The sequence below is a fragment of the Anser anser genome (genome assembly GCF_964211835.1).
Source record: "Anser anser genome assembly, chromosome: 12".
Taxonomy (NCBI): domain Eukaryota; kingdom Metazoa; phylum Chordata; class Aves; order Anseriformes; family Anatidae; genus Anser; species Anser anser.
In genome coordinates, this window is record NC_139733.1 from 13,247,485 (window position 1) to 13,270,548 (window position 23,064).

At 50.7% G+C, this 23,064-nt stretch overlaps 1 protein-coding gene across 5 annotated transcripts in view; it reads left to right on the forward strand.

The window, feature by feature from the left end:
* Positions 1-23,064, forward strand: part of CHST13 (carbohydrate sulfotransferase 13) — a 53,774-nt gene that overhangs the window by 18,114 nt on the left and 12,596 nt on the right. For 2 of the 5 annotated variants that reach the window (XM_083795121.1, XM_083795122.1), the window contains one exon: positions 327-415. In XM_083795121.1, the coding sequence (XP_083651247.1) occupies positions 327-415 (89 nt within the window). Of the gene's footprint in view, positions 1-326; positions 416-6,403; positions 6,686-6,707; positions 11,318-23,064 lie in introns of those variants that run through there. The other 3 variants (XM_083795123.1, XM_083795120.1, XM_083795124.1) reach the window with 3 other exon arrangements.

Sequence of the window (23,064 nt, forward strand, 5' to 3'; positions counted from 1 at the left end):
AAGGGCATGGCCCTGCAAGAGCATTCATCTCAGCGGGTCCTGAGGGTTCTTTGTGTTTGAAATTGCTTTGACAATTCACCTGTCGTGGTTAGGTAATAGCTATAATAGTCCTCTAGAACCTGGCTGAAGAATTTAAATTCAAAACCTGGGATGCTGTCATTATACTAATCTTTTTTTATACAACTGTCAATCCAGCTTGTAGGCTGGTGCACCCACTGTGCGCTCCTTCTGCGTGCTGCTCCTTTCCATCAGCTCATTCTCCCACTTCAGGCCCCTACACAGCTCTGCTTACATTTTCTATAACGTACCCATACCTTCATCCTTAGGTTTGTAATGCAGAGATGCCACAGCACCTGTCTACTCAACCAGTGGTGTCACCCCGATGTTTCCAGTCCTGGCTTCTGTGTTGGAATGGGTAATGAAAATGTTGCTTGTTTCATCTTTATTCAATTCATTTATTAGGCTTTTTGAAAAACATTAGGAAATGAGATGCTGTCTGTTTGAGAGGATCTCGGAATTCATGGGCTCGGTTAACTGCATGGATTAGAAATGACCTTGAGGGCTTTTTTTCTTTTGATCTGTGAAAATTTAAATTCAGCAACCAGTGTTTCCACTGCAAGAGAGGGTGATATTAGCACCTCTTGACTCCAAGGAAAAGCTGCTTTCCCTGACTTCCTTATGCTACTTTAGGTGCTAGTGATTACCAGCCTTGTTTTCTACCTTTGTCGTTGCAATACCAGATTTTGTGCAAACAGTAAGTGATGCAGGTACACCACCTATTGTTAAAATAGATCAGCACTTCCAGCAACAATAACTCATTTCAGCTGCTTACAGTTTTGCCAAATTGCTGCTATTTGGTTTGAAACTTCCCAAGCAGAGCCTTCTGCTTCATGCTGATTAATTTGCTTTAAATTTCAGCCAAAGTGTTTCAGCTGTTCGATGACCAAGATGAAGGAAATGTGTTATTGAATGTTGTTCTGACTACTTACTGGCCTGTGGTGGAGGTTCTTCTCCTTTTTGTAATAGAAATTCTGCCACCAACATGTGTTGGATCGAAACTTGTCGTGTCCGGGATGTGCCTTCTGGTGTCAGGCAGGGCTGTGCATACGAGCACCTGTATGAAACAACTGGTGAAAGCACAGTCCATTTCCTTGCCTTCTGTTACAGTCTGTCTCTTGGCTAACTTGCTTTCCCTACTCCTGTCCCATCATCCAATTCAGGCAGCTCACTGCTGTCTCTTCTCTGCCCTTCTTTACCAAACCCATGTGAGGTCTCCTTTTCCTTTTCTCTCTGTGTGGCAGGGCTGACCCCTTGCAAATCTGTCCTTGTCCCTGAACTGGGTGACACTGTAAGAGAGCATCTCGTGTTGTAAGATCATGCAGATGCTGATTTGGCACCAGGTCCTGTACTGTTAGAAATTGCATCTTCTGATTCCGGAGGTTCAGACCCTGTTCTGCTGGAAATGCTTGTGCTAAGCGGGTTTCTTCAGGTAAAAGGCTGCTGACGGATTTTGCAGCCAATATTCCTGAGGGCAGGCAGGTGGAAGGGTTTTTTTGACAAGAAGAAAAACAGATCTCTGAGACTAAGTAAAGGAAAGATCCTCCCCCCCTCATTTTGCACTTAATGTGATTTAAAGCTGGCAAGAAAGGCTAGATACTGGAGAGCAGAGATATTCCCATTTGTCACTGAAACTAGAGGGAGGTTTCTCTGAGTGCAGCCCAGAAAGTCAGGTGCATTTGCTTTCACTGCCATTGGACCTTTCACCAAAGTACTGTTTTTAAAGCATTTGGTTCCCCAGCAGGATTTCCCTCTCTGGTTTCCATGAGATTAATTGTTTGAAAAGCTGGAGTGGATGGAAAGATTTGCTGGCCAAGTCTGTATAGAAATACCACCACTTCTCTTCACAGGAAAAACTGATGCTTTTAGCACTGCCCTGTGTTTCTCTATGGTCTAATATTTCACTCAGCTGTTACATATTCTTACTTTATTCGGCTATTATTTAACACATTAACAAAGCACGTGAAGTGGTTTCATGTAGCTATTGATTGATTCCTTTTCCTTGACTATTTTCTCAGATGTCAACACGGAGTTGACTTCTTTGAACCCATGACAGGTACTGGGGATACTATGCTCAGAACGAGGAGATTTTGCTTTGTGTCATTCATTGCCCTTCCTAGCCGTGGTCACAAAGGGTGGGATTTAGGGTTAGGCTTGTCTCAAATGTGCACTTGTCCTGACGGACTGCAGAATACATTTCAGAGACTTCAGCTGAGAATGATTTTCTTTTCTTGGCTACTGCATGCTCCAATTAAGCTTTCATTGGAAAATGTTAACTAGCAAAGTATATCTCCTTTAGCTAAAGCTGTAGCAACTGCGTAACTATAAATTCCTGGGTAGTCAAACAGTGGCTCACGAGATCCATGGAGTTGTGCCCACTTTGTCAAGCTTTGGAAATCTTGAGAGGAGGTCCTGGAAAGCCAGCATTAGCCTTGACTGCATGGCCGGCTGCTTTAGCACCATGAGCCTCCCTCAGGCTCCACAAGAATAGTTTTGTTGGCCACAGACCAACTACCAGGGGAAATAAAGCTAAGAGAGCAGAATAGGAGAGGACAGTAAAACCATATATGCTGCACTGCAGCGTGGATGAGGATTAACTGGCAGAATAACACAGCTTTATTACATTTTTTTCCACAATTCCTTATCTTTTCTTTGCATGGAGCAAGAGTTTATATTCTGGGCCAGCCGTATTTCTAGAAATGTATAATCATGGTTCCCTCTCTTTGATTATTTTGCTGTTCAGTTACAGCCACTTTGCAGGGCAGCACATGGGTGGTGGGCATCCTTAAAAAGCAACACCAGCCTGGTCCTTCCAGCCCAGAGGGATTTGATCCCCATTCAGCTCTGCGGCACAGCAGCAGCCCCTGGACCTAACCAGCTTCATGGTGCAAAGAGGAGCTTTGAAGCGGGGGTCTCAGCCCCCATGCCCCACACAAGCTTGGATGAGAGCTGTGTTGCAGTACCGTGTGGATTTATCCTTCATTCAGAGCATGTCCTTCTCTGCCACCCTTGCAATTTGAGCAGCAGCCTTTCATTTCCTTATTAGCTATTAGGTATTCCTAGTCTTGCAAAACTGGAAGGATGGGGGAGGATTTACTCTCCCGTCTCATAGTTGGGAGAAGCTTCTGAAAGAACAGAGGACTGCAGTACTGATTTGTTGGGCAGGGGCATTTCAGGGCATAAGCCACGGAGAGGCTGGCTGAGGCACTTTGCTGGAGCTCCTCCACTCCATTAGCTCCAGGATGCCAAATGGAAGTAAAACAGAGCGAGCTTCAGTGCAGCTCTCATTGGTTCGGGTTTTAAACATTGAAACATATGCCTGAGGTGTCCTGTACTGTGTCCTGGTGTTTTCTGAGAAAAGAGCATGTCTCCATTGAAAGAGAGGATCTCGTTTTGTTTAAATCCATTTCTGAAGTTTGCAAATCAATTTCCCTTTCAGACTGCCCAGTTCACTGAATCAAGCCTCTACACAGTAGCGTATTCAGTTTCTGCTGTAACCTGCTACAGCTGCTTTTAGCTGTAGCTTTAACCACAGAAATCACAGGGAAAAAAAATCCCCAGTATTTGCTTTTTTTTTTTTCTCTCTCTAATTTTTTCTTCAATGACACTGGTTGCACTGTTAGTTGGAAGGAAGGTCTGGGGAGTGCATTTGACTGTGCTCACTTCCTTAGCTAAGCAAGGCACTTGAACGCTCTCTGGTTTTACTGAAATCATAGTAATGCTGAGAACATCTGTAGAAAAGAATTAGCTTTTTCTCTCTCTCTCCCTCTCTTCGTGACAGCAAACCTCGGAGAAGGTCAGGCTTATGGGTGTTTCTGTGGATTATTTTAGCTGCACTGAAAAGTGCAGAGCCCACTGCAACCAGCTGGAAATACAGCGACTGCTTAACAAGTACAGAATTAGCTGCCATAATACGTAGACTCAGTAGCAGCCAGACTATTTAACATTTGCAGCAGTGCTAACATTACGAGCAAAGTGCTCCAAGAGGAAGTCAGGCCATGGCCTGAACAAGGCAGAGCATCAGTAACTCAGCCAGCCAGAGCACCTGTGCTTAAATGAGAGGTGATCTTGTAGGTGGTACCGGTACGGCCACAGGGGTTGCCCAGAGTAGGTTGGACAGTGTGTGCTCAGCAGGCTGCACCTAAAAGCATTTGGGAACTAAGCCTGGGACTCGCTGGATGATGTTTCTAGGAACACAATGCAGAAACTCATGAGTCCTCACTCCACAGTCAGTATTTGCAAGAAGAGGCTAAGGCTTTGCTTGCAGTCCTTTGATATGAGTTGTCTGGGCTGTGGGCTGGGAGGGTAGTTGGGCTGTTTCTTCTGCATTAGTTGTGGTAGCAATAAAAGCCCCAGCTCAAATCCAGTGCCCTGTCCCCTCCTATCTACAACAGACTGTGCAAACACTGGACCAAAGCCCTTGTCTGAAAGATTTCTTTATAAAAGAGAGGAACCAGGCAGCTGCGCTTTCTCTGCGGTGGCTCAGAGACTTGGAATGCGCTTTCTCGTCTCCATAATTACAACTAACCTGATTTGGGAACTTTCCAGGGCTAAACTTCTTGCAAAAGACACCTCTGGATGGAGTTTCTGGAGGAGGCAGACACTGTGCCTCCTAGACATTATGGGTAGGTGGCTGTCTGATTTTAGCAGCGCTAGAGTTTATTAATGCAGAAATAATTCAGTTAGGGCATCCAGAGGATTGGAAAGTAGCCTTTATTATTTTTAGTCTAAATAAAAATAGTATCGCAGGCTTCTTAGAATAGTGAAAACAGAGTCATGAAGGATTGCTGGACAAAGAATATTTATATGATTTTTCAGCCAGGTTTCCAAGAAATTGAAGCTGCTTAGATTGGATTTGACCAGCCCTGTCATGCCTAGGTGTATGCAATTAGTCCTCTGTGCTTAAAATTGCAGGAACAATTATGGGCTTGAGTTTGTGGCCGTATATGCAGGGTACGGCCTGTCGAATACTATTTGGACTGTGATGATTATTTTAATCTTTTCTCCTTTAGTAAACAAGAAACTCTGTTTTTAGTCATGAGGGAATGTTTCAGTGGTACTTACGGGATTTAGGAGCCTAAAGACTCATCTAATTGTGGTCAGTGAGGGCAGTACCTAATTCACACGGGTGTCACTGGAAACACTGCTCCGTTCTGTTGCCTTCTTTCCTTCTCCTTTTCCTCTGAGGCCAGTCTGCTCTGTTGCAGGGAGTCTCAGCAAAGTCAGTATTTCCAGGTGGCCTGGTTGTGCTGACAGGGCTACGGGGTGAGAAGGGGAGAAGGTAAGCCCTGGAAGGAGGCAGGCAGGACACTGTAACTGAACACTGTTATACTGCACACCACCGTGTACAGCACTGACAACTGGAAGGATGGCTCGGTCCACAGGAGTTCTCAGGCACAAAATAAGTCCTCCTCTTCCATCCCAGAGAGCTGCAGGTGCTGTCTGCAGCCCCATGGAAAGACCTACCCAAGCTTCCCTGATGTGAGAAGGACAAGGACATGCAGGGCTTTCATCCCTGCCTATAACACAAGGTTTTAAGGAGAAAGGGAACTTTTTCAGCATGCTCATTCCGTGGTTGAGGAGACTTTTATAGCACTGCCCTGACCACTGATGGCAATTTATGTTGTTATTTACAGGGTCAGACTGACTTTGGACTGCATGTGTTGCTTTTTTTTTTTTTCCCCTTTTTGTTTGGAGCCGCTTCAGATGGGTGTGTGCACAGCAGCAACGTGAGTGGTGCAGGGAAGAGCATACTCTCCAGCACACTGTGCCCTGCCAGGCTGCGGAGCTGCTGCGTGTGGCCAAGAGCACCTCTCTCAGGGCACATCCACTCGCTGTGCCCCCAGGGACAGAAGTGCCTTTACTCAGCTCTGGGGAGCTGGGGAATGGAACACCCCAGATCAGGATCATGTGCTCATGGCTGCTGTGCTAAGAAAGGGGGCTTTCTGGACAAGATTCTTAAACCAGCAGCCATCCCTCTCTCTGTCTCATTATATCTTGTAATTATAATATATCATATACATATATATATATATAAAATATCTTATAATTGCTGGCTGGCAATTGCAGATCATAAGACCAGATCATTTGGGCCTGGAGTTCTGCTCATGAACAAGTCGATTTAAATAGATAAAGTCATCAAAGTAAAAAAAATGTGACTTTTCATAGAAATTTCTCAGCAGTCTTTGGTCTCCACTATCTTCCTGAGATGCTAGGCTTGTCTCTGCTGTTGAGTCATACACTTCCAAGGGAATAAAGCCCAGCTTAGCATAATGCTTTATAACCATTGTGAAGGTATAAAACATGCTGTTAACAAATTTCCTTTTATCAAATTTATGTTATATAGACTTCCTGGACTTGGCCCCTCAGTTGGGATAAAGATGAGGAGTTTCTGGGAAAATGCTTATGGCAGCCAAAGACTTAACAGATGGAGGGCTGCCAAGAACTGGGCTCCTGAACACCCTAACAAGGTCACAACAAATTTCTGTGAGGTTCGGTGTCACCCACTCATGCAGACTTCCCACCTTGCGTGTCCCCAGCTACAGATGCAGAGCTTTGAAACAAAGTTTGGCCAGCTCTCAGTCACTTCTCTCGGTGCACAACTGGAAGGCATCAGGATGCTACACTGGTGAGTGCAGTGAGAGGGAGCTCAGGGAGCTCAGTGGTGTGTTCGTGCGGCTTTTACTGGGTTTAGATGTTTGTCAGTGTAACAAAAGCTGTTGCTTGGCCTCAGTACCGGGGGTATCTTGTTTGTGATGCTGTGATACTCGAAACAAAGAGATTTGTGTGCATGCTCTGCTTTCCTAGAAGCTAACAGCAGCTCCCAGAGGCAGGCTGCCTGGCTGTTGTGTACATGGATGCTCTCCAGCGCTAATGTCACCAGACTATCAAGTCAAAACACGCTGGTGTGCATGTGGCATCTTTATTTACCAGTCTGAGCCCAGACATTTCTACTGGGGAGGCACCGTGCTGACAGAAGAACTTGTTTTCTGGCAGCTGATGAGGCGATCCTGCTCACACGTGCCAGTCCCTCTTCAACGTGTCTAAACCAGCTTTTGGGGACACTTGATGAAATTTGATGGTTTGCTCCTGCTCTGCAGTGCCAGGTGGATTTGAACAGTGGTATGAACTGCATCTTCCAGCTTCCAAACCTCAGAAGGGACATGGGGCACCTGGTGCTGCACGGCAAGCACAGAAAGCACAGGGCTGGGAACAGAGCTCACTCCCCGTGGTTATCCATCGGTTTGTTCACTGCTATCTGCTGTTTTCTCAAGCACTGTGATGTGTGGTTAGAAATTAACACTTTCCCCTTCACTCAATATGAACACACCATCAGAGAAACCCATGTCGGTGTCCAAAATGGGAAGGCTGATCCAGCCGTGGGGCCTTGGGCAACTATGAGGACCATGATGTAAATGTGCAGGAGGGGCAGGCTCAGGGCAGGACCGCCCGCTGTGTTTGAGCCCGTGGGTGCCCCAACCTGCATGGTTGTCACACTGAGAGGAATGTCCCAGTCCTGGCATAAGTTACAGCAGTGTGGCTGCAGCTGACCTGGGCTTTGTGAGAAGGACCTGTGTTTTTTGTGTTGTTTCGTTGTTGTTGTTTTTTGAGAATATCAACCATAATTTGTTTTTAATCCCAAACTCAGTGGTAGGACTGTGCTTTTAATCCGACAGTGACTTAAATATCACCATGCCGCACTGTGACCCATGTGGCACAACAAAAAACCTGTTTCCCTCCACCTCCTCCCCATGAAGCATGTTTCCATCCAGTGCAAGAGAAGCTGTGCATTGACTCGAGCACTGTGCACCGACACTCGATGGGCAGGACCACAGTGGCAGCTTGCTGCAGGGCTTCACAGCCTTCCCCTGAGCAGAAAAGCCCTCAGCTGGCCCCCACCTCAGCCAGGAGCAAGATCTCAGCATCCCTGTCTCTTCATGTCACAGGGACAGCAGACAGAGCTGCCCAGTTGCAGGAGTGCTGTGGGCAGCCAGGCGAGAGGCTGAGGCTTTCTGCTGGAGAAGTGCAAGAAGCAGCAGAGCACGGGGCAGAGGCCGACAGCAGGAGCCTCGTGCTGCTGGTGGGAGGCCTGACAGGTTTGTTGCTCTTGCTGTCGGAAGTAGCTGCAGTTCCCAGCGCTGTGCCAAGATCAAGGGCAATTGGTTTTCCACCGTGTACCTGTAAATCCCATTCCTCCTGCGTGCAAGCCTCTAAATCAGACATCAGCAGAGAACAAGCTCCCAGCTGGTCACAGTATATAAACTAATGAAATATAAATGCCTGGTACGAAAGGCAAGTGTGGTCTCTAGTTGCCACTGCTGAATAAAATGGTTGATGGGATTTTCCGTCATACCAACGGCACTGCCAGTAGATGCAAGCGCTGCAGGCGGAGTAGTCCTCAGAGCCTGTAATTTGGCCTGCTCCCATCACCACTGGTGCTTTTAAAAGAAAACAGCTGCTTCTTTTATTTTTGTTTTTTAAATCGTGGCAGCTAGAAAGTTAAATGAGTGATTTCTTGACGTCTCTTTTGACAGAGGCCAGCGTTTCACGATGAGAAGCGGGACCAGCTTTCAGTTTCCTTGTCTCCAGGGAGACTTCCCATGAGACAGTTGCCAAAGGATCTCTGGGAAGTGATTAGCGTTTTGTTCAGGAACAGAAAGGTCAGCAAGCTATGGAATTAGCAAGGTTACAATCGTAATTACTCAGGACCAGATGCTATTTGCGCTATCCTAATCCTTACTTCTTTTTTTCTTCTTTTTTTCTTTTTTCTTCTGACAAGCTGTATGAACCTGCTTAGCTCTAGGGACTGTACGCTGTCACACCCCCCAAATCAGGGGGATTCCCCAGGGTGTGCAGTGTCTTTGGGATTGATTGCTTACTCCCTGCCCTGTCCCCCTAAGACCAAGAAGATTCCTCAAGGCATCAGAATTACTTTGTATGAACAACTGGCCAAATCTGACCGTAGATTTTAAAGATTCACCAAGCCTCTCATTTTATTATATCTACATTTAACTCTCCTGTTACTTTCGCAGAGGTATTTAATGTAAATTCTACCTTTCATCCACCCTATTTCTCGTATGTATTGAGCCTTCAAAGTTACTACAGTTACTCTTAATGGTGAAAGGTCCACCCCAGCGTGATTCTCTGCTGCTTCAAACGACAGCTGTTGTAAACTGGTGCCAAGTGGACTTAAACACTGGTGTTTTGATGAAATAATATTTGAAAACCCACATTCTGCTGATGAAAAGGACTATAGGAGACGGTGGAAAATCAGTGAACTGCTTGAGAAAGTGTCCCAGCATGGTTATACGAGCAGAACTGGCCTTTCCTGGTTAACACACAAATGTAACAGAACCGGGACCCCTGCTCATCTTTTGGGGCAAAATGTAGTGGGTCCCAGTTATGACAAGGATGGTGCAGATAAGGTAAGAAAACCATCACAGTGTAATTCCTCGGGAATCTGCCCAAACCCTTGCAGGCCTGGTCGGATGTGGGGGCCCTGGCAGCAAAGGCAGCGTGCACCAGAGCCTGGCCACCAGCAGATGGAGGTCTCACCAGCGTGAGGCCAGAGTAAACTATTTTCGTGGCATTCAGGCTCCAGAATTTGAGTGCAAAAGCAAAATATGCCCAAGAAGGGCTCCTTTTCACAGTAGTCTGAAAACCAGGACCTGGGGAGGAGTTCAACAAATTCCTGGGTTTCCAGCTCACACTAGCTGCTGTTAACTTTCTATTCAGCATGGTTATCAGACCAGAGCTTGGGGTTAATCTCACTCAGTGGCACCAAGAGCCTGGGAAACAGCAAGGCATTTGGAGAAAACCTGCTGAGAAGACAGTAACGAGCGCTGCTAATGAGCAGGGGGGGGAATGGAGCATGCATTGCACCAAAGGCACAGCATCTTTCTGCAGGCAAAAAGCACTGCCTTTTCGCCCGCTAGTCAGATGCATTTCCTCAGCATTAACAAATAATTTTCGTCCACATGGCGTGATTAGTAGCTTTTGGCCATTATTATGGACCATCAGTATTGCTGTTACAGTGGTAAATAGCTCTAGCCACGGTCTGAGCCCAGGGCGTGAGGCACGGTGTGAGTGGGGAGCAGGCTGACCCTTCGGTAGGGGGTCCACAGGCTGGCAGGGAAGGAGCCGCTGCCAGTCTCCAGCAAATATCCATTTCTTGGTTCTTCCAATTAACCTGGCAAAGCAGAGAGAGCCAGGCTCAGTGCTGAAAACTGCTGCACGCCTCAGCTGTTCTCCTGTCACTGCTGGGGCCCAGGGAGGGAGAAACGGGGCATCTCCAGTGCAGGCAGAACTGGCCACAACTTATAATTCAGGAGCTCAGAGCTTGAGTTCAATTCCACATCCTCCTAGGCAAACCAGGAGCTTTGCACTCCTGCCTTAAAAAAACCACAGAGATCAGGAGAAAGGACGTTCCCTTCTATATAGCTTTATTGCTTGCATTAACATTACTTACAAGCCTTACTGCTTTCAGTTAAAGTCTGCGGGAGGAGGGATTACCCAATGAAAATAAATAAATAAATAAATAAAAGAGGTATATTTTAAGTCCAAAAAAAAAAAAAAAAGGAGATTTTACATCCACAAAAAGTTTTTTTAAATGCATAAAAAAGAGATATTTTTTAAATGTACAAAAAAAATATATATTTTGAGTCCACAAAAAAGGTATATTTTAAGTCCACACAAAAAAGGTATATTTTAAGTCCACAAAAAAGATATATTTAAGTCCGCACACACATACACACACACACAAAAAAAGGATATATTTCAAGTGCACAAAAAAAAAAAAGAGAGATTTTAACCGCACAAAAAAAGAAGCATGTTTCAAGTCCCCAAAACTTTTCGATGCTTACTGAACCCGCTGCCAGAAGCCACCAGCCCCCCTCTCTCCCCCCAGCCTTGCCAGCACGTCAGTGACTCCTTCCCCACCCCCGAGAGGACCTCGGCAGCCCCGGGGCTCCGTGCCGGGGGGCGCAGCTCCCCCTTCCCCCGGCGGGGCGGCCCCGCTCGCACTTCCTGCCGCTGGCGGCGGGGCGAGGCGGAGCAGCGGGACGGGACGGGACGGGACGGGGCGAGCGGGCGGCGGTGCGGGGCTCGCCGGGGGCTCACCGGGGGCCCGGGGGCTGAGCGGCTCCGCCGAGCCGCCGCGGAGGGATGCGGAGGAGCCGGGCGCCCCGGCGGCTGGCGCTGGCCGCCTGCCTCGGCTCGCTGGTGCTGGGCGCCTTCTACTTGCAGAGCAGCCTCAAGCCAGGTGGGTTCGCTGCGGGGGTCGGTGGCTTTCAATGGGGGGGGGACCCCGTATATACCCCCGTATCCCCCCCCCCATACGCACCCCGCAGCCGGGGATCCGGGCTCCTCCCGTTGAACTGTCTCCCGTGCCGGGGAACGATGCGGTAAGGGCAGAAGTAAAATATGAACTGCTTTGTGCTGGGAGGGTTCGTTATTTCCCTGCTCTTCTGGGGAAATCAGCTCCTCTTTCCTAAGAGGCGTTATTGGGTAATTCCTGTCGTTGTAACAATGCACTAATGTTTTCTTGATTACAGCAGCAATCCATCAATGGGGCCTTTAAAGTTAGTTCTGGAAATTGGGAAGACTGATTTGACTGAAATGTTAGTGGAATGTTATCGGCGTGGACTACATGAAATGCGATTTTCCTTTTAAAGGGGCTGCTCCATCACTTTAATGTGTTTTTATCCTAAACATAAAAAAAAAAAAGCTTAACTTGTTTGCTGAGTAAGACTGAAGAGGAGTTAGGTTTCGGCAAGCATTTGTTGTTCCTAGGATAGCTTGTGAAGTTTATCAAATGAAGTCAGTAATCCCAGAGGACCACGCTCAGTATTTTATTCCTCAGTAACTTTTTTTTTAAAGAAACAATCTGTGCCGTCTTATTTTAATGCCAGGAATATTCAGCGAGCAGTGCAGCACCGAACCGGCTGCAGCCTCCACTGCTCCTAACAGAGGGGACTGTGTTGGACGCTGGAGGCACTTTCTATTTGACAGTGTTTGACCCGGGTAACGTGGCTCTTCTGGGAGCCTGGCTTTCAAAAGGAGACTTCTGCGGGTCTGAGTCAGCAGAACTTGCTGTGCTTCCTCAACTTGAACGCCTTGCGTGGCCCCCACGCAGTTTCGTACGGGGTTCCCACCGGGTCAGAGCAAACCAGGTGACAGTAAGGGCGATGGCATCTCCCGACAGGTTTGGGGGATTTCCTCTCTGGAGCGCTCCCTTTAGAGGCGCTGGCCGCAGGCTGGTCAGCTGAGGCTTTGGGAAATGCCCTCACTAGGCTGCAAAGCGATTTCCTTGCTATAGGACAAGGGGCATTTTTTAAGGGTCCTGCTGGTGGTGATGGGACTCGCGCAGGCATCCCGAACTGGTGCAAACTAGTGGTGCTTGACTCGTTGGAGGCTGTTTGTGATGGTGAACACCCTTTGCACACTGGTCCCATAAGGTTCACAAAAGAGGTGAATTAAAGCGATATTCATGTTCTCTAAAATCTGGTTATTTTCTTGCCACGTAACTGTTTCCCGGAGCCCAGCCTACACTTTTATGCCATTTCTTTCCCTTGTTATTTTTCAGATTACAGTATTTTCCCTCTTCAGTTCCGTGAAAAATTCACACTAGCAGAGGAAAGGTCGTTACCAAATACTGAAAAGACATAAGCTAAAAATTGCTTCTTTTTCTTTTAGCCCAAGGGAAAGCAAACTGAGCCAATTACTTGAATTTTAGAACTTGCTAGTTACAATAATAAGTAAACAATTTGCAGGCAAAAAAGTCATCTTTAAAGTGATGGTTGCCTTGAGGTTATTTGGAGTTCTTGGTTGCCTGGTGTCATTTGGTTTCTATATAATAATGAAGAAAAATGCTAGGAAAGGCAGCAGTGCTTCGAGCTCCCCGCTGGAGCGGCCAGATCCTTTTCTCCACCTTTTGCAGGATTCAGCAGGTTGCCTTTCCTGCGCTGCTCATGCTCCATTTCAAGTAACGTGCTGAATTAATCCTTGCTAACAGCACGGAGAGTTGAAACCATCCTGCGACCAGGACAAGGCGTACAACATGGGAGCAAAGATGGTATAAACAGAAGCCTTTAAGTCCGGGAGGTGAGACTAAGGACTCATTTCGGGGAGCAGGAATTAACTCCATTTGCACTTCCCACTTCTAATTCCATCCGCGCAGTTGTGCGCACAGAGCGGTTTGCACTGAATCAGCGGCTGTGCTGGAATAAGGCTGTCTTGTTCTGCACCAGGAACACCCACACACCAGCGTGTGCTGAAATAACTCTGCTCCTAAATAGCCGCTGAGCCAGTTATTTTGGTGCTGGGCTGTTTGTACTGGAGTCAGCAGCAGAGTCCCCCGCTGGACCTCCTGGAGGCAGCCCACGGTCTGTCCCCCGTTGGCTTTGGGGTCGGTGGTGACCCGTCTGTCCTGTTGGCCTTCGGCTGCTGCACTCCAGGCTCACAGACGTGGCCAAGGGCAGGATATCTGCACTGCAGGGAAATATTAAGCTGGTGCCAAGCACGCTGTCAGGTGGAGTTCACAAGCACCGCCACAATGGGTAGTTACGGGGTTCAACCGCAGCAGTCGTCTTCTGGCGTCTCCAGGCTCCTCCTGGACCGGTGGTGTGGGCAGGTCTGGTCCATTCCTGGGCAAACCTCGTGCGGTCTCAGCGTGGTGCTGGGCACGGTGTGGTCCCTCAGAGGGACTTGGTTGTGCTGGTGTCAGCCCGCAGCCATCCAGGAGATCCCACCTGGCACTATTGCCGTCCCTCTTCTGAGTTGATTTTCCTGTGCTGTCTCCTCCAGGGATGGTGTATCGTTAGCGGTGGCCACACTGACCTGCATGCCGTATGTTTTCGGCATAGAGGAGGTGGTAACAAGTAGTGGGGATGGATCTCTGACCATCCTTTCGTCTAACTCCAGTTGTAGAATGTCTAGACCGTGGTAACTGCAGGAGGCTGCTGATCCTTGTCTGCACCAAAGCTTTGGTCGCTGCTGGTCTGAGGGAACTGCACTGAGGCAAAGAGGGAGGCTGAGATCATTCAGTCTGCCCCCAGGAGATCCATGCGTAAGAGCTCCAGCTGTTCTGTTCTTACCTGGTGCTTGGTCTGTCAGGTACAGTGGCTTGTGCGTGCTGGAGGTGATGGGGGACATCGCAGGCAGACCTTGCCCAGCAGCAGCCTGCAGGATGGGGAGCTCCCCGCTTCCTGTTGTTCCTAGCTCGTTCCAGTGCTGAATCACCTTCTCCAGCAAGAAGGAAAAAATCTCCTCAGTGTGGCTTTATTTCTTCTCTGGTTCTGTCCGACTGCAGCATCCAGCTGTTGTTTCTTCTTTTTAGCAGCACTTGCTTAACGCTGGCTTCTGCACTCCTTGTTCTTTCTCGTCCTGCTGTCAGCATGAGTTGTGGGACTTCACGGGGCTTTGCGGGTTAGCCTTACTCAGCTTCTGAGATGACTCCTGCGTAACGAGACACCACAATCGTAGTAGCACCAATGCTGTGATATCACTCCAACCTTTCGATGAGGAACCAGAAAGGTGTGGGAGCAGGGAAGCACCAAGGCCCCTCTCTCCATCTGGTCCACTCCTGCATCCACTGAGGCACCCAACTGAGCATCGCAGGTTGCTCCTGCCAAACCAAACAATGAAGCACGTGGCAAGAGGAACCCCTAGGGGCACGTGCACGTGGGATGGCTCTGCACCAAACGGCGGCGTTAACAGTGGGACGTGAAATAATGCCGAAGCTGGGAGCACTGGGAACTGGGGAGACTTGAGGCCTTTCAGCTGTGCCTGGCAGACAGCTACCAGCCCAGGCATCGCCTGCACTGGGAGCTGGCTTTGTGGGGCTTTGGTCGTGTCAGCCAAGCCTGGCTTTCCTGAAGTGACCACCGAATGGCTTTTCTGGGCCAGAAGGTGTCTGGTTTTAACACCCACTGAGTTCTGCCTCCGAGATCTGGGCCTTCTGATCCTTGCAGATCTGGCCTTTCGCGTTTTCTGAGCCATGCATCCAAGATGAGTGGTTGCTCGTGCGAGCTGTCAGTCAGCCCTGTCCTTCCGCCTACAGATTTGTCCCTTCAGGGCACAGATTACAGGCGATTTGCCTGGGGTCCTGCAGAGCGCTGGTGCCGGAGCCTACAAATGCACCTAGCCAGAACGGAGCCACTTAAACACTTAGGAATCAGCAGAGCTTTTCAAACCAGGGATTTTTTTTTTTAGAACAGGAAAGAGCCTATTTTAGACCTCAGTTCCTCCCCATTGTTTAGAAGTATTTTGAGGCTGAAATTCAGGCATGGCCAAAGTCAGGGGTGGGCGCCCGCCCGATAAGCAGGGCTGCGCTGCCTGCGCGCCGGCCACCACTGCAAGCGTGGGCAGGGGTGTGAAATCTAAGAAGCCCTCTGAGATCGTGTTGGTTTTTCTGCTGTGTTTCTGTTTCGTTTGCTTTCGTCGTGGGGCAGTTTTGCCGGGCTCAGGTTCCTGTGAGGCAGCCGGTGCATGGACGCAGTGCTCAAAGTGCAGGGCGTTTGTCAGCAGCGGCGTTGGGCAACACGGGCTGGAAGATCCCCGGGTCTGCCACAATTGAAGATGGGGAGTGCTGTAGCCATGACCCCTGATGGTGGAAAAATCAGCCCGGTCCAGTGCTGGAAGCAGAGCAGTAATGAAGCCCATCTGCTCCTGAGCACCAGCCCTTCCATGAGGAATGTTTTTTCTCGTCCGTCTTGGCTCTGTACAGTTTCCTGAGAATCTCTGATACGTGCGAGAGGTTTGGGAAGGGGAAGGAGGGCGCTTGGCGTGCCGGGAGTTAACTCTGTGCCTGCAGGAGAGGTTCATGCCTTGATGGCTCTGCAGTCCTCGCTGGCCCCGCATCCCGTTGGCATCCTGGCCCCACTGCCACTCTCCAGGAGCACCCTGCACCTGCACCTTGTGCTTCGTTCCCGCTCCCATTGATCCTGCAAATAGGTCTGTGCAGAAGCAGCTTCTGGGAGCAGGAGGACCTCGTTCCGTGTTGGTGCAGGTGGGACCTTCTGGTGATCCTCAGTCAGGTCCGAGGTGGGAGATGAGCACTCGTGTGGTGCCCAGAACTGATGCTGGGAAGGGATTGCTGCTGACACCAGTGGCTGGGCAGCCCCAGTCCTGCAGGGAGCAGCTCTCCCTGGGTACTGGGGCTTGCTGCTCGCTGGGTTTTCTTTCTTTAGCCGCTTCCCCGACAGTGTCTGAATGGAGAGCATGACAAGCCTTCCATCTTAATCCCAGTGCAAACACAGCTGGCTTTCCCAGGGCTTGCTAGAAGCCAAGAAACTACAAAGGCATTAGGTGCTTAACTCCCATTACACCCCCTCGGAGCTGAGTACCCAAAGAAGAGCTTAACTCCCCAAATACCTCTGTGGGGCCGAGCAGGGAACGTTACACATCCAGGCTTTGAGACACAGCTGGGTGAATGCCCCAGACTTCCCCTGTTAAAAGGCAGTTAGAGGTCTGGGAGGGAGGGGGCATCTCATACAGCAGCTCTGGTGGCCTAAAAGGCCCGGGGTGAACATTGCCATGTCTAGGTCCTGACTTCGCATGCACCCCACGCATGGTGCTGCCCAGTGCATGTCCCCTTTTCCAGACACTCGTCTCCAGATGCTGGGATCCTTGTTTCATTGCTGGCTGTCAAGGTTTGCTCTGACCAGCCCAGTTTTCTCTCTGCTGCAGGTTTGCACTCCTTGCAATTCCAGCAAACTATGCACTTGTAGAGCTCTGATAAACAGGGATCAACTCCCAAACATCCCTTCTGCAGCCCCGTTCTCCTTTTCCCAATTGCCTTTGCCCCACCCTGCGAAGCCAAAATCTCAGGCTCAACCAAAGCCCAGCATGGGCAAAGGTGGAATAAAGAGTGGCTCTGCATCCTCAGGAGCTGGGTGGCCACTGCTTGGATAAACTCCTCTTCCTGCATGTTCTTCACGGAGATCTCCCAGCGTAGGAGGTAGCACTCGGGCATATGGTTTGGTTTTGTTTCTCTCATAGTTTTAATGAGCCAGGGAGCAAAGCTAATGCTATGTTTATTGTGTTGGAAGGAGAGCGTGATGCTCTGAGCGAGCACGCAGCCTGTATGAGAACAGGGAAGGAGAGGGGAGCCAAAGGACATGCTGTGAGAAGTGGATTTGTGCATTTCGGATCCACGCAGAAGCAATACCTGACCTTCCCTGGTGCCAAGTGCACAGCGAGCCCTGTGCTGTCCGGAGGCTTGGAGAGCCAGCCAGCCGGCAAACGGGGGCTGCAGTGACGCTGGGACATCTATGGAGGCAGCGCAGTTGGTTTCAGCAGCCACCAGCGCCTGGTCCCCAAGCCAAGGAGACCTCGTTGCCAGATGAACCTGGTCACCCCGCCATGTAACAGCCCCAGAATCCCTGCTTCTCTCACCGGGCTGACTGGCAGAGCCCAGTGTTGCCCTGGAGTGTGCTTTTTTGTCCGACCGATGGCCTGAGCCCCGCAGACAGGACAGCGATTGCAAAAGGCAAACACACTGCCCTGCCTCGTGCACATGTTCCCCTGCAGTCGGCAAATACGTCTCAGTGCCAGCCCCAGGCATCGCTGTGACTCGCCCTGGGCGGCTGCCTAAAAACTGGCCTTTTTCTATGAAAAGTTGGGGAAAGGCTGGGCGAGCGCAGGCCCGGGGTTTGGATCCCGGCCACCCTATCGGAGATCTGGCTTGAAGCTGACCCATGAAGCTTGGCAGCACGTGGATTTGGGGATGTCTTTCTGCTGGTTTGCTGGGGACAGGTTAGTACAAGGGCCGCAGCTCTCCCAGGCAGGTTTTGTCTTCACCTGGCCTTCTGCAGCAGCTCTTACAGGGGCAGCTGGGTGAACACGCTTCCTGAAGCTCCCTGCCTCGTAGCACTTTCCAGCTCTGAACTTATGAAGACTCGCAGACAAAAATCTGCACAAGCCTGAATTTTGTTTCTAGCTAGACAAGATCGTCCTTGCCTCGGGGAAGGAATTCAAACTCTGCTCGAATCGCACAAACGCATGTCCCTCGAGCTTGCTGGGATGGCCCTGAGCAGATTTCTCCGAGCTGTCCTGGGGCCAGCCTTCCTTGGGCTGCAGGGCAGGGAGGTGCCCAGCCTGGAGCCAGCCCGAGGGGAGCTGCAGCAGCGGGGCAGAGGAAGGGGCTGGCTGGCCTGGCTGCTGCTGCTTTTCCCATTGAGCCCCGGAGCTCCTCATACTTGGATGAGCTCTGATTAGATAAAACTGTTGTACATTTTTGGGTGGGGACCGATGGGAGTCGGTATTTCCTGGGAGAACAAAGCAGTTTCTCTCCCAGCCAGTTGCTGCTGCTGCAGGTCTGACACCCTCGTTCAGCAGCTACATCCGCAGCGGAGGTGGCTCAGCACCGTCTCCCCGAACAGGAAAGCATGGCCACACAACCCACATCCTTCAGCAGTTCTGCGCTGAAGTGAAAATCACCATTCAGCATTTAAAATGGCTGAGAACTTGGTTTAGAGGGTGCAAAGCTTGTGGGCTCAGTGTCTGCCTCCTTGTGCTGTCCCAGTTGCAGGCTCTGGTCCTTTTCCCTGCAGTGGCAAGAGCTTACTACAGCTACAGCTCTACAACCATTCCCAGCACTGTGGAGAGCCCAGCCTGGCTCCTTCAGACCCTATTTGCCTCCCTCTTTCCTCTACCTTCCCTCTACCTTATCAGTTACCATCCCCAATGGCCTGGGGCAACGAAGGAGAAATGCCTTCAGGTTCCCTGCAGCACTGCTTGGCCGGCACCGAGCCCTGGGGGCAGGTGTCCCGTCGTGAAGCCGTTTCAGCAGCTGGGAGATGCTGCAAACCACACCGCCCTGGCGGGTGTCATACTGGGACGGCTGTGTTACGTACATGACCACGTACACAAACCGCGGCTGAGCGCAGCCGTGCTGAAGAAGCGCCTGATGCCGATGAGAGCCAGGTTCTTCAGAACGGGACTTAATTTTCAAAGAGTCCCTTGGAGCATTATTCAGCTGGATTGGAAGCTGCTTTCTCCCTGGAAAGTCTCTTTTGAAGGCGGCACTGTCTCTGTGGTGGCTGAAGTGGCAGATAAACGACTTGGCAGCTCTCCCTGTGGTGCGAGCGCACGGCAGCCATGTTCTGGCCGAAGTCTGGGCCCTGCATGGCAGCACACAGGGCATGGTGTGCCCCACAGGCCCCATCCCATCTCTGTGCACAAAGGGACACCTCGGCCACAAGTCCTCATGTCACAACAGCTTATTCTTCTCCTGGGAAGTGCCAAAGTCTAACAGGCCTCCATCTCCTGGCAATTCTAGCCCTTCTGCGGGGGGGGAGCAGCGGCGGTGGGCTGGAGCCATCCGTGGAGCGGCGTCTGTGGGAGCACGGGGCTTTTTGTGGGGATTTGTCACCGACATGAAACCTGATCCAGCCAGATGTTGCTTTGCTGCCATGGGGTAGTGACCTTGCAGCAAGGAGGGCAGTGTTGACACGAGGTTCAAAGGTGCTGTTTGTTTGGATCCGCTGGGCGTGGGTATCTCTGGGGCTCCGGAGGGCTTCCTTCAAGGCAGGGAGCTGGGAAATTAGCACAAACTAATTGGAGGTCAGAAGCTCCTCGGGAATTCCTGTTTTCTGTCCTGTTTTCTCCCCCTCCCCTGGCCATGGGGGTGGATTCACATGGTCACGTTTCTCCGTGGCATGGGAAGGTGGCAAGTTCAGTCCTGCAAACATCTGCAGAGCCGGCCCGTTCCTTCTGGCAAGGGTGCAGTGGTGGCGTATTCACAGCTGGGTCATTTCCAACTTTGCTCCTGGCAGCACTGAAGAGATTGATTTCCCTTTAGCTTAATAGGGCCGGCAGACGCAGGCACCATGAGGCTGAAACAAGACTGGCCGGACTCCAGAGGAGTTGTGCTTCGATTGCCCATGAATGGCCGCTGGTGGATGGGTGGAGGTGCAAGACTACCAGTTCCCTTCCTCCTGAGGTCTCCATTAGACCTTGCTCACACCCTGCATAAAGGAAAGAGATGTCTCCAGAGCACCTGCTGCTAACAGCCACTCTCAGGGCCTGGCTGGCAACAGGGAAATAGATCCACCGGCCCCCCGGACAAGTTGCTGCCAGTGATGATGGATCTGTTGTGTCTCAGTGCTGCAGTGACTCTGGAAATGTTTGCATCCCCTATTAAATAGGCTGGTTCTCCGGTGGCCTCAGGCAATGCCCACTACTAAATGCAGCAGAAATGGGCACAAGGAGCTTTTCATCACAGGATGAGAAGTTACACACTAGAGACACTTCTCCCTATCCTGCAGCGGCCCATAATTAGCTCCTGTCCTGCTCTGCAAGCTCATGCACCTCTTCTACATGTTGTGAAGCCTGTGCATCTTGCTCCATACCTCGTGGCAGTGATTTTCACAGGTCAGCGTCGCACTGTCAGGACAGTGCTCACAGGGCACAGATCCTCAGCTGCTTCTGCCAAGCACGCAGAGCAGAGCCGGGACGGGAGTGGCTGTGCACAAGGTGGTGCAATGGGAAGCATTTGCTGAGTGCGCATTTTTTTCCAAGTGCTTGTTGAGCTCTTCATCAATTCCAGATGCGCAGAGCTGACAAGACATCTTGAAACGCATGCAGCAGGCAAGTTGCTGAGCCATGCGACGTTAGAGAGGCTTCCTTTTTCTTGTTTACTTGTAGGAAGCCTGTGTGCAGAGGGCACAAACTGTTTGCCCAAACCAGACCTACCTGCGGGCAGGTTTTAAGCACGTCCAGCCTGGCCCGGGGCACCCTGCACCCAGACCCCTGCCAGCTGCCAGCCAGCCCCTGCATGTCCCAGCAGGGATCTCTGCCTTGGCACTGCCAGCACAAGCTCTTCTGCTGCAATTCCTGCCGAGCAGCGGCCTGGAAAGAGGCTTTATTGACGAGGAATGGAAAAGCTGGCAGTTCGGGCTTGCATCATACGTGCAAGCAGCCAGCCGGGGCCAGGAGAGCAACAGGCATAATGGGGAAGAGAAATTGCTCTTGGAAAGCTTCTAGCTTGGCTTGTAGGAGGAATTAACCATTTGAAAACAGAGGCTTGTGTGGTGCTTATGTACAGATATTTTATTTGTGCACGTAGGCCGTATTCCTCCTGGATGCTGTTCATTTTGTGTTTCCTATCAGGATGTCAATTGCATTCCTTGTGACAGTGGAGAGCTAGGCACATTGCCGCAGTGAAATACATCCCCCTGCCTCCAGTGCCCGTGATCCTCCTCCTGAACCTAGCTGACATCTGCTTCAGCCTGGAACCAGGTGACCCGAGCCTCCTGCTGCCACCGAGGGGACACGTGGGTCAGGAGGAACTGCTGAACGGGACAGAGCATCCAGACCAGCCGCTGCTGGCTCTGGTCCTGCTCTGAGCCCTGCTGACGACAGTGTGGCATTTGGCAGGTTGCTTGTAGCAGCTGGATTCCTTCTTTCCTTCTCGGCGTGATTTATTGTGAGCTAATCCTATAGCTGTCGTCCTTTTCCATCGCTTGATTAGCATTCCCCTGGCTGATCCTTGACTCAAGTTGACTAAGTTGGAATAAGAAAGCCTTCCTCGAAAAACAGAGCTTGAGACATCGCTGTCTCCAAAGAGGAGAGAGCCGCGCAGCCAAGCGCCAGCTGTGCCAGCCCCAGTGCCTGGGTGCAGCTGGTGATGCTGTGACGATCCAAGTGGTACCTTCAGCGAGAAATGAAGGCAAATTACCTTCAGAAACATAAAAGCAAAGTAATCTGCACAACAGAGCAGGAGTCAAGAGAGGAAAGCACTTTCATGAGGCTTTATAGAAAACAAGGAGCTTCTGTATGCAGCTGTAAAGTTGTCTTCCTAGTGGCAATGCTAACTAAACCTCCTGGGATCCTGAGCGTCGACAGTGATGCTCAGGTGTTTATAAAGCATCTCCAGCAGCCAGGTCCCTGAATGACATTCACTGCTGGAAGCAGTGGCCCTGGGTACGGCCAGTGCTGCCCAAACAGGAGGCAACTGGCTGAAGCCTTTTCAGGAGTCACCTCCAGGCAGTTGGTTGTTAAAGGCTGGGCCTTCTGTTAGGGGAAAAAAAGGGAAAACACACAAACAGAGCATAATTATTCTCCTGCCCAGCATATATGATGTGCAGTAGAAGTCTTCCTGCACAGGAAGTTTCAAACCCAACCTCGTATCAGGAATTTTATGTTCTTTTTTGCAGCAGCTTAAAAAACACCGGCATCTGCTGACACCCCCTCAGATCTCCCCGCTGCTTTTGTGGCGGCTGCCTGAGCAGCCACGGCTCCCAGACGGAGGACAGCGTTGGCTGCACACCCGTTGATGCTGAGTCGTGTCCCAGCCCCAGCGCTAACTGCAGAAGAAATCCAAATAGCGCTGAGTGTTGGGCTCTGGTCCCTCTTGTTAGGATTGTGTTAGTCCTGTTGAACCCATTGAAAAGCAGCGCCCTAATTCAGACTCCCTGCTTACTTTTTGTTCCTTATCTCTGATTGTTCTCCAGCTGGAGACCACAGTCACCGGGGCACGGGAGAGGGGACACTGGGCAAGCTCTTGTCACCCTAATGAATGAACCATCACACGTACACCAGGCGACCAGTCCCGACCAGGGATGCCTGGTGTCACGTCCCATCACCTCCCATCACGAGCCACGTCTGAGCCAGAAGATCAACCACTGAAGGGTGGCTGAAGGTGACGAGGGGACAGCCACCAGCAGGCAGCCGCTGGGAGGGGGTCAGGCCAGCTGCAGGGCTGTTCAGGAGGCACGTGCCGTCCTTCCTGGGCAATGTGGCATTGCCGCCCCTACAAAGGTTGCCACAGCACTGCGGAGGCCGGGCTGAGGCATTTCCCTGTGAAAGTCCATGTCCCCTGAGGTCTGGTGGCATTTAGTCCTGGTGGCATTAATGTGCATGCAGACATCACGGATCACGGGCATAGGTGGAGGCAGGTGTGCTTGGGCTTTTGGACCTGCTTCAGCTCCCTGAGGCCATGCAATCCACCCCCAGATGGTCACCACACACAGCTGCTGGCAGGCTCAGCCGGTCCCTGGCTGGCTG